The sequence below is a fragment of the Hippocampus bargibanti genome, linkage group LG13 (assembly GCF_051943395.1).
Source record: "Hippocampus bargibanti isolate YZ-2025 linkage group LG13, ASM5194339v1, whole genome shotgun sequence".
Taxonomy (NCBI): Eukaryota; Metazoa; Chordata; class Actinopteri; order Syngnathiformes; family Syngnathidae; genus Hippocampus; species Hippocampus bargibanti.
This window is the reverse complement of record NC_142746.1, coordinates 8,581,044-8,592,359: the sequence shown is the minus strand read 5'-3', so window position 1 is coordinate 8,592,359 and position 11,316 is coordinate 8,581,044. Positions and strand designations below refer to the sequence as shown.

The 11,316-nt window shown below is 41.0% G+C and overlaps 1 protein-coding gene across 2 annotated transcripts; it reads left to right on the top strand.

Moving 5' to 3' along the window:
* Positions 1 to 2,135: 2,135 nt before the first annotated feature.
* otx1 (orthodenticle homeobox 1) lies at positions 2,136 to 10,988 on the top strand. Of its 2 annotated transcripts, XR_016116954.1 has the most exons (5): positions 2,136 to 2,379; positions 5,071 to 5,271; positions 6,351 to 6,502; positions 8,975 to 10,408; positions 10,723 to 10,988. XR_016116954.1 is itself a non-coding variant. In XM_089012496.1 (4 exons), exons 2-4 carry the CDS (start codon positions 5,175 to 5,177, stop codon positions 9,755 to 9,757), a joined length of 1,032 nt encoding a protein of 343 aa, XP_088868622.1. In that variant the 5' UTR covers positions 2,136 to 2,379; positions 5,071 to 5,174; the 3' UTR covers positions 9,758 to 10,988. The 2 variants fall into 2 exon arrangements, 1 of the variants encoding a protein (XP_088868622.1); XM_089012496.1 differs by having other exon boundaries at positions 8,975 to 10,988.
* Positions 10,989 to 11,316: the final 328 nt, after the last annotated feature.

Here is an 11,316-nt window from a genome sequence, read left to right as displayed (position 1 = left end):
TGTGTATATATTGTTTTTTTTTATTTATTGCATTCGTTCTAAAACTAAAACAATCTACCCGTTTTTTTTTCTTTTTCAGATATGTTGTCTGTCATTTAAAGTGGTCCACCTTGTACAAAGTTCAGCTAGTTTTTCCCCATGCTGTTAAATTTCCCAGCGATTTAAATCGTGTAATTAATTCACCTTCTTGAAGCATTCAGATCACCTTCAATTGCGCAATTACATTTTTTTTCCGGGAAAAAATATCATAGCGACTTCCACAGCTCCGGTGCTCCACGGCGGCACGCTGGTGGAATCATAGCTGGCGAAGAAGCGCTGCGTGGCGGCCTTGTCCCAATCTGATTCCCCCCTCCCTCCGTGTCTCTTGTAGAAAAAAGGCGAACAAATGAAGAGTGACAGCACACTGCTTCCTCCTACTCCTCTTCCTCTAACTTTCACATTATTAATCAGCTCCACTTGACTTTGTTTTATTACGCCTGTCACATCGGGGATTAAAATTAGTAGAATAGATATGTTAAAATGCGATAGTTGAGAGTGGGGTGGGGTGGGGGGTGATTATCGACTCGGATGACGTTGTCAAAATATTTTTCTTCCGTCTCCCTATATATTGCGCCATTGTAGTATTATATAATTTAAATAATATTTCCAACATGTTGTATAGTTTTGTATGTCTTAATTGCAACCCACATTTATCAAATAATAAAGAGTCCTTACCAGCCGTTATTGAAAACTCAAAACAATCCTCTCGTACGAGTAAAAAGAATCCATATGAACATATCCATAGGCACCACGTCCACGACCGCATCTACTGCACTGGTACTGCTCCATCCTGGGGATGGATTTATGGAAGTATAGATGGATGAAGGAGGGATGGTGGGAGCAAGTTTTCCCTCCTCCTCCTGGCCTGCTTAATCCTGAGTTTTAGCGGCTCAGAAAGGAATTCAAGCACAATTTGGGATTAGACAAATAATCTTCGGGACCAAAAAAGAGATGCCTAATTATCTGATACTTGAAGTAGATGACAAGGGGGGGGGGGGGAATGATCGACTTTAATTTCATCTGTTTTCATTTTGCATCGTTTCCACAAATAAACAAGGTTCTCATGTTGTTTTTTAATCAGGCTATTTTGGAAGGGTCTCGAACGAATTTCAAAAACAACATTTCTCCTGCTTCTACTATAAAATATTTCTATTTTTCATGAACTGTGTCGGTGCATTTGATTTGCAGTGAAGGTGCTCCCTCATTATTCAACTTTACGTCCTCAAATGTAATTCTAAATGGGGATTAGAGCTCATTAATATTCATGAGGCTGGCCAGAGTGTATTTACGTGCACGTGAGTGTGTTAGCGTGTGCTCGTCGTTGTGTGTGTTGTGGATGTTAAAAAAATAAACTCCACAACAATCATTTCATGTTTATTTCATTTTTTACACGCGGGGAATTCTCACGACCAAAAGGCAGGCGGATGTTTACGTTGAATGAAAACGGAAGAAAAAAATCGTGTAACACTACACCAGCGTGATTATTTTATCGTAAAATTCTTCCAAATAAACCATTATTAAATTCTTTCAATAAATCCGAACATGTTTCCTGTTTTTAAATGAGTATTTTCATCAAGAATTTGTGGAGCAATTTAGTAAAAATAAAATAAAAATCACAAATACTGGAAAAGCATTATAAAGTCGAATCCTTCCACAAATTAAAAAATACAAAAAAAGGACATAATCCTGTCGAAAAACAGACGACCCGCAAATAAAGAGAAAACAGTCCGAGTTTTAACTCGTCTTTAGTTTAAAAAAAATCAATACTAACACTTAAAAACTCGTTCTTGAACATCAAGAACTGATGTCGTTTTATGTTATTCGTTGTTGGCAATCCTACAGTTTTACGTATTTTTTCACGAAAACAACCACAGGAGGCCTTCGATGGAAAGAGGGGAGAAAAATAAGAGAAAGAGAGAGAGATATGGTGAAATGGGCGTGTGTTCTTGCGTCTCTCCGTACTCTGATTGGTCGTTACGACCATCTCTCATGCAAAAACGGTGCTCCCATTGGCTATCGGAGGCGGGTCGGCAGGTGTCAGCGTTCTCTTAGAGGCAGTGGGGCTGTTGGAAGGCCCCCATTAGCTTCACCAAAGCTCCACGTACACACACCACAACTGTAAGCCACACGAGCGACTCTCCGCATTGGGACACAGAAGGACCGCGCCAACGCCGGAGCTCCACCGGAGCCCCTTCCGGAGCGACATGTCGAGTGCTTTTCAAGCCAAAGGAGAGCGACTGTAGGCGGCTTGCGTCCTTTCCTGCTCCCCTTGCTGCTTTTGGATAATTTGAATTCATTTCATTTGTTGGGAAGGAAAAAGAAAGACAGAAGATTCACAAGGTGACTGCGAGTTTGATGACTTTTTACGAACTTTTGGAAGAAATGATGCCTTTTAAGAAACTCTTTCAAAACGCAAACTATCCTCGTTCGATCATACCGCCATTAAAGTGCACCTAGGAACTTTAAGCTAATGAAAAAAAGGAAAACAAAAGAACGTTTCGTTTACACAACAAAAGTAACAACGTATATTACGAAATGGCTCTTAACTCCTCTTAAAATGGAAAACACGTTTGTTGTTGGTTCTCAGTTGATCTGAATTTAAACGTGAAGCACAATTGGCTTTTAAAAAATATTTTCGTTGCATTACACGTCATTTTCATATATTCATTTTCTGCACTTTTCCCCCAAATGCACTACAGTTTATCGTTCTTTTCTTGTTTCTTAATTATAGGGTTTACATCCATCTCTTTTTTTAATGATAAGCTTGTGTCAGGAACAAAAACTGTACCCAAATTTATTTTCTGGTCATCTCATCCAAAGGTGGCCTTAGTTCTGGGTTTTGTTATTGCACATAAAGTCACTCTTCACCCAATTTTAATACGTGTATTGCTTTTTTGCCGTTAGCATTACAAAACGGCACACACAGATCAGATATACATTATTATAAATGCAGTCTGTCCTGTCCCGGTTTAAAAAAAACTGTACAAGACGTGACAGAAACGTCCTATAAAAACTGTGCACATATTATTTTAATTTAAAACCATTTACTAATAAGTGCAATAGATAATTTTGAAAAGTTTTAAGGTCACAACTTTTGTATTTTTTGTAGTCGATTAAAATGTGGAAACTGAGTTGCTGCGAACGTTAATGAGAGGTGGTTAATTGTTATTTGGAATTGTTTTCAATTGTTTGCTCGCTGATAAGAATGCGAAATTGGAATGGGGGGGGTGGATCGGCAGGGGGTGTCGCGGGCCGGGGGGAACCTCATTTGCACGCAGATGTTTTCTTGTCTGCTTTTGAGCGCAATACACGTCCGCCCTCGCCGAGAGAATTCAACGCAAGTTTGATGGAAAACGATCCCAAGCAAGTAAAATGACAATTTGTCATAGGTTGCCCAAAATAAATCAAATAGTTGGATAGTTAGAACCCTGGCCAATCTACTTAATTAATTTCTTACTCAAGCATCGAGCAAATAATGAATATCTATTTAACGGTTTAAAAATGATCTCAAATATTATTCGCTGATTTAATCAAATATTTATTTAGCACCCTCCCCCCAGGACGTGGTACATTTTTTTTGAATAGACAGGCGTGGGCAAGCGCCGAAAAGGTTCCCGTGGCTGACTTGATCGAATCATAATCGACTGTAAAGTGTCCTTGATAGTTTTGAAAGGCGCTTATAAATGAAAAGTATTATTATTATATTATTATTAATTTAAAACATTGCTACGGAAATGACGAGCTGCGATTTCGCTTCGAAACGTAAGCAACGTTTTGCTCATGCAAATTTAAAAACAACTGGTTGTTTTTACTCGTGTTTTTTAAGTTAACGCTTTAATCTTCAACTAAATATTAACCCCCAATTAAAAGAAAAGTGTGACGTGTTTTTTTCCCTTTGGATAAAAAAAACATTTAAAATATGTACAATCCAGTAAAAATCTTCATCATTTTTCAACGATTATTGACGCACATTTTTTTTCTCGAGTTTTAAAAGTAATAATTGCATTTTTTGTTTTGCGACTTTTGCCAGAAATACAAAAAAAGTTAACATTTTTATTTGCTTAGTTTTTAGTGGTAAATATTTAAGCAGTTAAAAAATGTAGGCGCTTAATTCTACATTGTATACACCAATAAAACAGATCCATGATGCAGTCAAATGTATAGTTGTCAAATTCGGGCTCGGGGGCTGGAGCTGGCCCACCAAGATATTTTATGCAGCCCATAAAATCTAATGAAATGGTTACTTTATGATTCTTGCTAAATGGATTTGTTCTTTTTTAATCTTCCTAAATTTCAAAATAAAACACCCAAACGAAGAGATTATAGCCTCCTTTGTCTTTACACATTCGGGACATCTTGGCAACGATCCCTATTGCTAAAATAAGTTTTTCTAACTCAAATCTCCAAATCAACACACACACACACAATCAACACTTTCTGTCTCTCCACACTTCTTGTGAGATTGAAACCATCCAAGTTCGAAATTTTTGTCTTATAATGATACATTTCCATAAAAATCAACAGAGTTTAGGGGTCACCTTTCCTTAAAAAAATGATATTTTCAAAATAAAATTCCTAAATGAAGAGCTTATTTTCATTCATCTCCTACTGATTTTTATCTTGGTTGGTTCAAATCAACTGAATTTATAAAGATCGAATTCCTATTACGGACATCTTGGGAAATTTAAAAAAAATCGGTGAGATTTTTTTCGGGGGGGAAAATACTTTACTGCCAGATGTATTGATCTAATTCAAACTATTCATACGCCCGACTCATTCTGCACATTTTGGGCGCTGTTCCCACTCCAAATTTCCACAATCACGTTCCCAGAAGACAAATAGAATTTTACGTGTTATTTTTCGACATGTTTTGAGAATTCCAAATTTATGAGGCGTTAACTCCCATCAGGACAACTTCCGAATAGGACAACTTCTGAAATAAACACATTTATGATTGCAGCCTGAACGGCCCTCTGGTTCAAGTTTGTGACCACCCCCCCCCCCCCCCCCCCCCCCTGCCGGCTTCCCTAGCGAGTCGCCTGGAGCCCTCGCGTCCCGCCAAGCTGCAGCATCCCCGGGGCCGAGCGGCGAGCCAGTGGGCCGAGCTGGGCGGCGCCACCGTGAGCGCCTGTAACATGATGTCCTACCTCAAGCAGCCTCCCTACGCCGTCAACGGCCTGGGGCTAAGCGGAGCCGCCATGGACTTGCTGCACCCCTCCGTGGGCTACCCTGGTACGCGCACGCACACACGCACGGTCCTCTATTTCCTGGTCCCCGTGATGTCACGCACCGACTATTAAATATGAATTGGCAATTCAACGTGCGTGCGATAAACATATTCGGTTCTTTGCTCGTGGACGGACGAACGTGTCTTGTTTGAAAGTAAGTTTTTGAAAGTGAGTCCTCAATTGTAAGTGTTAATTTCTTGACACAAAAACAATTTTCTCGGCTTTTCCGTTCATTTTGATTTGTAATCAATTTGACATGGTGTCAATCAAATTGAAACACTTTTATCGCGATATTGATTCACAAAGGCCCGAAAGCAGGGAAGATTGAATTGTGAAATGGCGCAGTTAGCACATGCAAGAATATTTAAGAGGTTGAAAAAAAGTTACTTTTTTTCCCTAAAAATACACAACTTTACAAACAAAATGAGTACGAACACGCGTTGTTTCATCGGTCTTCAATTGTCAGCGTCGAAGATTGTTTATAATCAAGCTTTCCTATTTTTTCGTAACATTCGTTAAATGTACAATATTTTATGGTTATCCCGTTTGAGCTTTCAAAAATATTCAGAATACATGTATTTTTAAAGTATAAAAGTTTGACTAAATCACTTCTGTTCTTTCTCTGTATACTATAAAGAAAAAAATACACACTCGCTTGGTTTTTGTATTGATTATTATTGCAACAAAATACATCGATTCCTTTCAACATTAGAGCTTTATCGTAAAAATTACATGGAAATTTTGCTGTACAAATCGATTTACTGTATCCCCCTCTCCGCGTAAAAAGGCGTTACTCCAACTTTCTAGCATTTCTAAAACCACACAATCACATGAATAGTTGCAGGAACAATGCCAAAGCTTTATTTGATACAAGTGCTTGATTCCAATATCAATATGAACATTTACTGTTTATTATTATTGTTTTATCACTGAAGCAAATTTATTTGGTTGTAGTTTTAAAATAAACCCACTTGCAGAAAGTTCTCCTCAGTACATGCCTGTTAAAAATGTTATCATAAAAAATGTGAGTTTTAATATTTTGGCTTTGTGTGGCTCTTTACTCGTGCTCTGTTGTATTGTTAGCAACGCCCCGGAAGCAGCGTCGCGAACGGACGACGTTCACCCGATCCCAGCTCGACGTCCTGGAGGCTCTGTTTGCCAAGACCCGCTACCCTGACATCTTCATGCGAGAGGAAGTGGCTCTTAAAATTAACCTGCCAGAGTCTCGCGTCCAGGTCGGCAACCCCCACCACACACGCACCCACTTCATTAGCCACACGATGACACAATTTTTTTTGAAGCCGGATACTAAATAATGACCAGATGCTATCAAGGTGCTCGGAGCTAATAGGCTAATTCATTATCCCAACAGGCGGGCTCTTTAAGTTGATTTTGCAGCTCATTAATAACATTAAGTTGTCACTTCAAATCACTTTGGAGGAAATCGCACATGTCGTCAATGACTTTAGTTGAAGTGTTCACACTTGACTTTTATCAGCCCAATTAGCGACGTTTTCAACTGTCAGAACCGAATTTGCTCGTCGCCATTTTAAGTCTAAAAAAAGTTCCATAACTGTAATAGAAAACGGAGTCACATTTTTCATCTATAATTCTAATCAACGAAATAACCTGCAGTGAAGTGTAAGGATTTATTTGATTAATTTACCATATCAGTATTGTACCAACACAGATGTGGCTGTGTAACTTATTAAAATGCGCATAAACGAAGTTGGTTGGCATTAGTATTATCTGTTTTGGTTCATATGTATAAAATAGGAAGTAATGTGCAAGAGGAGATTTCCGGTGGTAATTTCTTTGGTGAATCAAAGTGCAGACTTAAGACTGTGCTACTGACAGGTGGTTTTACCTCCAATTTAGTGATGGGGGGCAAAATTTGATTATTAAAAGGTGTATTTGATTTAAAAAAAAGAATAGCAAATGAAAGCGTGAAAAATCAATAATAACAAAAATAAATTTAATAAATGTTTTATTATGTGGCTTAGGACAAAATGAAGCCTTGGAAGACTGAAGGGGACCCAAATCCAAGTACCTCCCGTAAATTTTTTAAACTGAAAATGTATTTTGGATGGTAAAAGCATTTATGAAAGCTCACCAGATGACATGTTGCATAACAGTGCCATTTTTGTTTCTGACTTCTCTCTAGAGAGCCGTCTCGTTGGTTGTCAGGGATTAGTGCACCAATTGAAGCATTGGTGTTTAGTAGGCTGTAGGGCCTGTAATACCTGTCGGAAAAAAACACATTTAAGGGTGGGAAAAAAAGTTGACCAAAAAAAAACATGGTCAATGGATTGATGAAAAGGTTGTGATCAGGTAATGAATATTTCCATAAATTCTTTCCACAAGATAGTGTTTAAATTTATAAGCACCAGGTTTCTCTCCATAATTTTCTCATTGAAGTGTACATTGGATGAAAAATAACGTATAAATATTAGCCTCTAAATGACGAAGGAACAAAAAAGTGCTAATTTTAGACTTGTACTAGAAAGGAGAGAGCATGCATTGCAAATAATTTTGTGGGGCCTTAGTTGTCAGAGATTCTCAGTTGAGGAATCATTTTTATTATGATGTAATTTGCAACAGACTAATATGATTTGCAATGTTAATGACTTAAAGTTAAGCAATGTGGCTATTTTTTGAAACATCATAGCTATCAATTACAATCATTGACAAATTCTGAATTGAGTGAGCTTTTACACTGAAGGTCAATCTTGAAATCAAAGAAGGTAAATATCTCAAAAAGCCGACAAAAAAAGGTGATATTTAAAGGACAACCGACGTCTCCGGACAAGTTGTGTCCATAATTTGTAAAATGGCTTCAAATGACTTCTATTGAGTGTATTTTAATAAGATTCCACCGCATATAGCTATATTTTATGTTTTAAGACCCGCTCTGAATATTCAGGAAGTCTTGTTTTTGTTGGTGACGAGTCTGTACGTGACGTCACTAAAGAACCGCCCCTGACCGTAAAAAAGACGCATTATCGCGGTCCTTCCATCACGTCAATGTATTTTGCTGTAGTGTTTGGTCTGGGGACCTCGTGTTGCACCCAAAAGCCGCCAGAAGGCCAGAAGAGTGCATCCTAGCTCCATATAAGAAATTTTTCAGCCTGTGGAAACAGAGGTGGCCACAGGTGGTCGCCATTTTGTGCCTGTTTTTCGGTGAGAAATGTCCCCTCAATGTTGCCTCAAAATGACAGGGAATAACTTCTTTAATCGATTGCAAACATGTATGCTTTCCTCTTCAGAACTATTTGAATCATATTCATAACTGGATGTGTAACAAGAAAGCATATTCTCCGAATCTGAAGCCATTGTTTTGATTCTCCAGTTATGCAAGACGTCTTGCAGTGACGTCACGAACTGGGGGCGGGACTTTCTGAAAATGCCCAATTCGCAGCTCAATTTTTTTGCAGATTTTGGACACTTTAGTCATTTTTATTGGTGTTTTGCATTTGAATAAAAATATCATACTACACGTTTTGGGTATTTTAGATGCTAAAAAAAGTGACGTCGGTTGTCCTTTAAATATATGTATATATATTTATGGACATGATTGAAACTTGCTGTTGACCAGTGTTATTTGTGTACCGCCTTTAGTCCGAAAACCACGGGTTGAGAACCACAGGTTCGTAAATGTTTGTCGTGTCCTCATTTTCCTCACGTGAAGGTGTTGCGTGTGTTTTCAGGTGTGGTTCAAGAACCGTCGGGCCAAGTGTCGTCAGCAGCAGCAGAGTGGCGGGGGCGCCAAGGCGCGGCCCCCCAAGAAGAAATCGTCCCCGGCCCGAGAAAGCACGGGTTCGGAGAGCAGCGGTCAGTTCACGCCGCCCGCCGCCGTCTCCAGCACGGGTTCGTCCTCGTCCTCGTCGGCGGCGTCCAATCACGCGGCGGCGGTGTTGAGCAGCAGCGCGGCTCCGTCCATCAGCACCGTGTCGTCCATCTGGAGCCCCGCCATCTCCCCGGGTAACGCCCCCGCCCCGGCCGCCGCCCCCTCGGCCGCCCCGCTACCGGAGCCCAGCGGCCCCCCCTCCAACGCCTCCTGCATGCAGCGCTCCATGTCGGGCTCGGCCAGCGCAGCCGCCGCCTCGTACCCCATCTCCTACAACCAGACGGCGGGCTACGGCCAGGGCTACCCGGCCCCGTCCGGCTCCTACTTTGGCGGAGTGGATTGCGGCTCCTACCTGGCACCCATGCACTCGCACCACCACCAGCTCAGCCCCATGGCCGCCTCATCCATGTCGGCCCACCCGCACCACCACATCGGCCAGTCCTCGGGACACCCGCACCACCACCACCCGCACCATCACCATCACCCGCATCAGGCCTACGGAGGCTCCGGACTGGCCTTCAACTCGTCCGACTGCCTGGATTACAAAGAGCAGACGGCCGCCTCGTCCTGGAAACTCAACTTCAACGCTTCGGACTGCTTGGACTATAAGGACCAGACCTCCTGGAGGTTCCAAGTCTTGTGATAGCAGAGTTTTATGCCCCCCCACCCCCTCTACTCAACAAAACAAAAAAAAAAAGCAGTCGGGAACTGGACGATTCTGACTCTGAAAACTCCGGAGCATGTTCTGCTACGTTTGTAAGAGGGCGCATTCAGGAGCCAGGGTGCCGGGGGAATCCAAGTGCTCGGTAGCCAATGCATTCAGAAGCCAGAGCGCAGAACTCTATGAGCACGAGTGCTTCTGCTTCACGCAGCTTCAAGCTCTTGAATGTTCTTGAGCCGGAGCACTCAGGAGCCGTCGTACGAGAGCTTCAAGAATTCCACATCTGGAGCACTTTCCCCTCCAGATGTGGAACTCTGGCAGCTCGACTTGCTCTCCTCACAAGCGCTCTCGCTATTGTTTCTTGAGCAATTAACGCTCTGTGTTGAAGAGTTCAAAGTTTGGAGCATGTTCTACTCCCGACACGGAATTCTTCAAACGAGATTGTTTGGAGCTCATGAATGCTGGAATTTAAAGAGCCGGAACAACTAGGAAGTCTGGGTGAAGAATTCTGACATCAAGAATGCTCCTCCTTCAGTGCACTCTGGCTCCTGAATGTTCATGAATCAGCATTTGGGAGTTCGAAAGCTCCAGAGTTGGGACCCCATGAAGAAAAAAAAAAAGATGAGAAGGCAGGTGTGTATTTGTGTGTGTGTGTGTGTGTGTGTGTGAAGATGACCAGGGCAACTGTGTGGAATATCAATCAAAAAGCTCTGTTAGACCCCCCACCCCATTTTTAGAGATTTTTAGTCAGCGCCTGAGCTGAAAGCGTGTACAGTTCCAATGACCGCTTTTAGATGTTTTGTTTTTTTAAGTCTTTACGATCCAACACGTCCAGATGGAAAAAAACGGCAGAGAACAAAACACGTCAATGTTTTCATCGAGATCAAATTGGCCCCTGAAAAAAAGTTTTACATATGTTGCTTCTACTCTGAATTTTTTTTTTGCAGGAATCTAAAAGAGGAAGAATTTCACTGAAGAGCAAAGGATTGGTCTTCACTTTAGCCTCCATCCTTCTTTAGCTTCTGTGATTTTGTAACAACAGCAACGCTTTTACTTTGACTTGTATCACCTTGGAAAGCAAACCGCAACCGCTCCTCACTTGCTCAAAATGACTTGAGATGATGTTGAATGTATCCCCCCCCCCACCAAAAAAAAAGGCAAGAGCACCCTCACTTCCATGTTCATCCAATAAAGATCCCTTCAGTCGTGTTCATTTCCTCTCAACTTGAAATTTTATTCAGATTAAATCCTCTTCCTGATCAGGTTGGTGATTAAAATCCGCGTTTGTCATCGGTGTTTGGTAAGTGGGACGCGCTCCTGTCAAAAATGTTTTGTGACTCAGCGATTTGGCAACCTTAAAAATAAGAGGGTGCGGGGAAATGTTCAAAGATGACGTGTTTGTGGAAATGAACAAACACATAATTGCTTGCTAACACTGATTTTTCACTGCAAAATATATTTGCAATTATATTGAAATAGACTCGTGAAAATTTTCAGGAAATAAATTCAGCCAGGTTGCTCATCGTATGTTTTTTAATTAC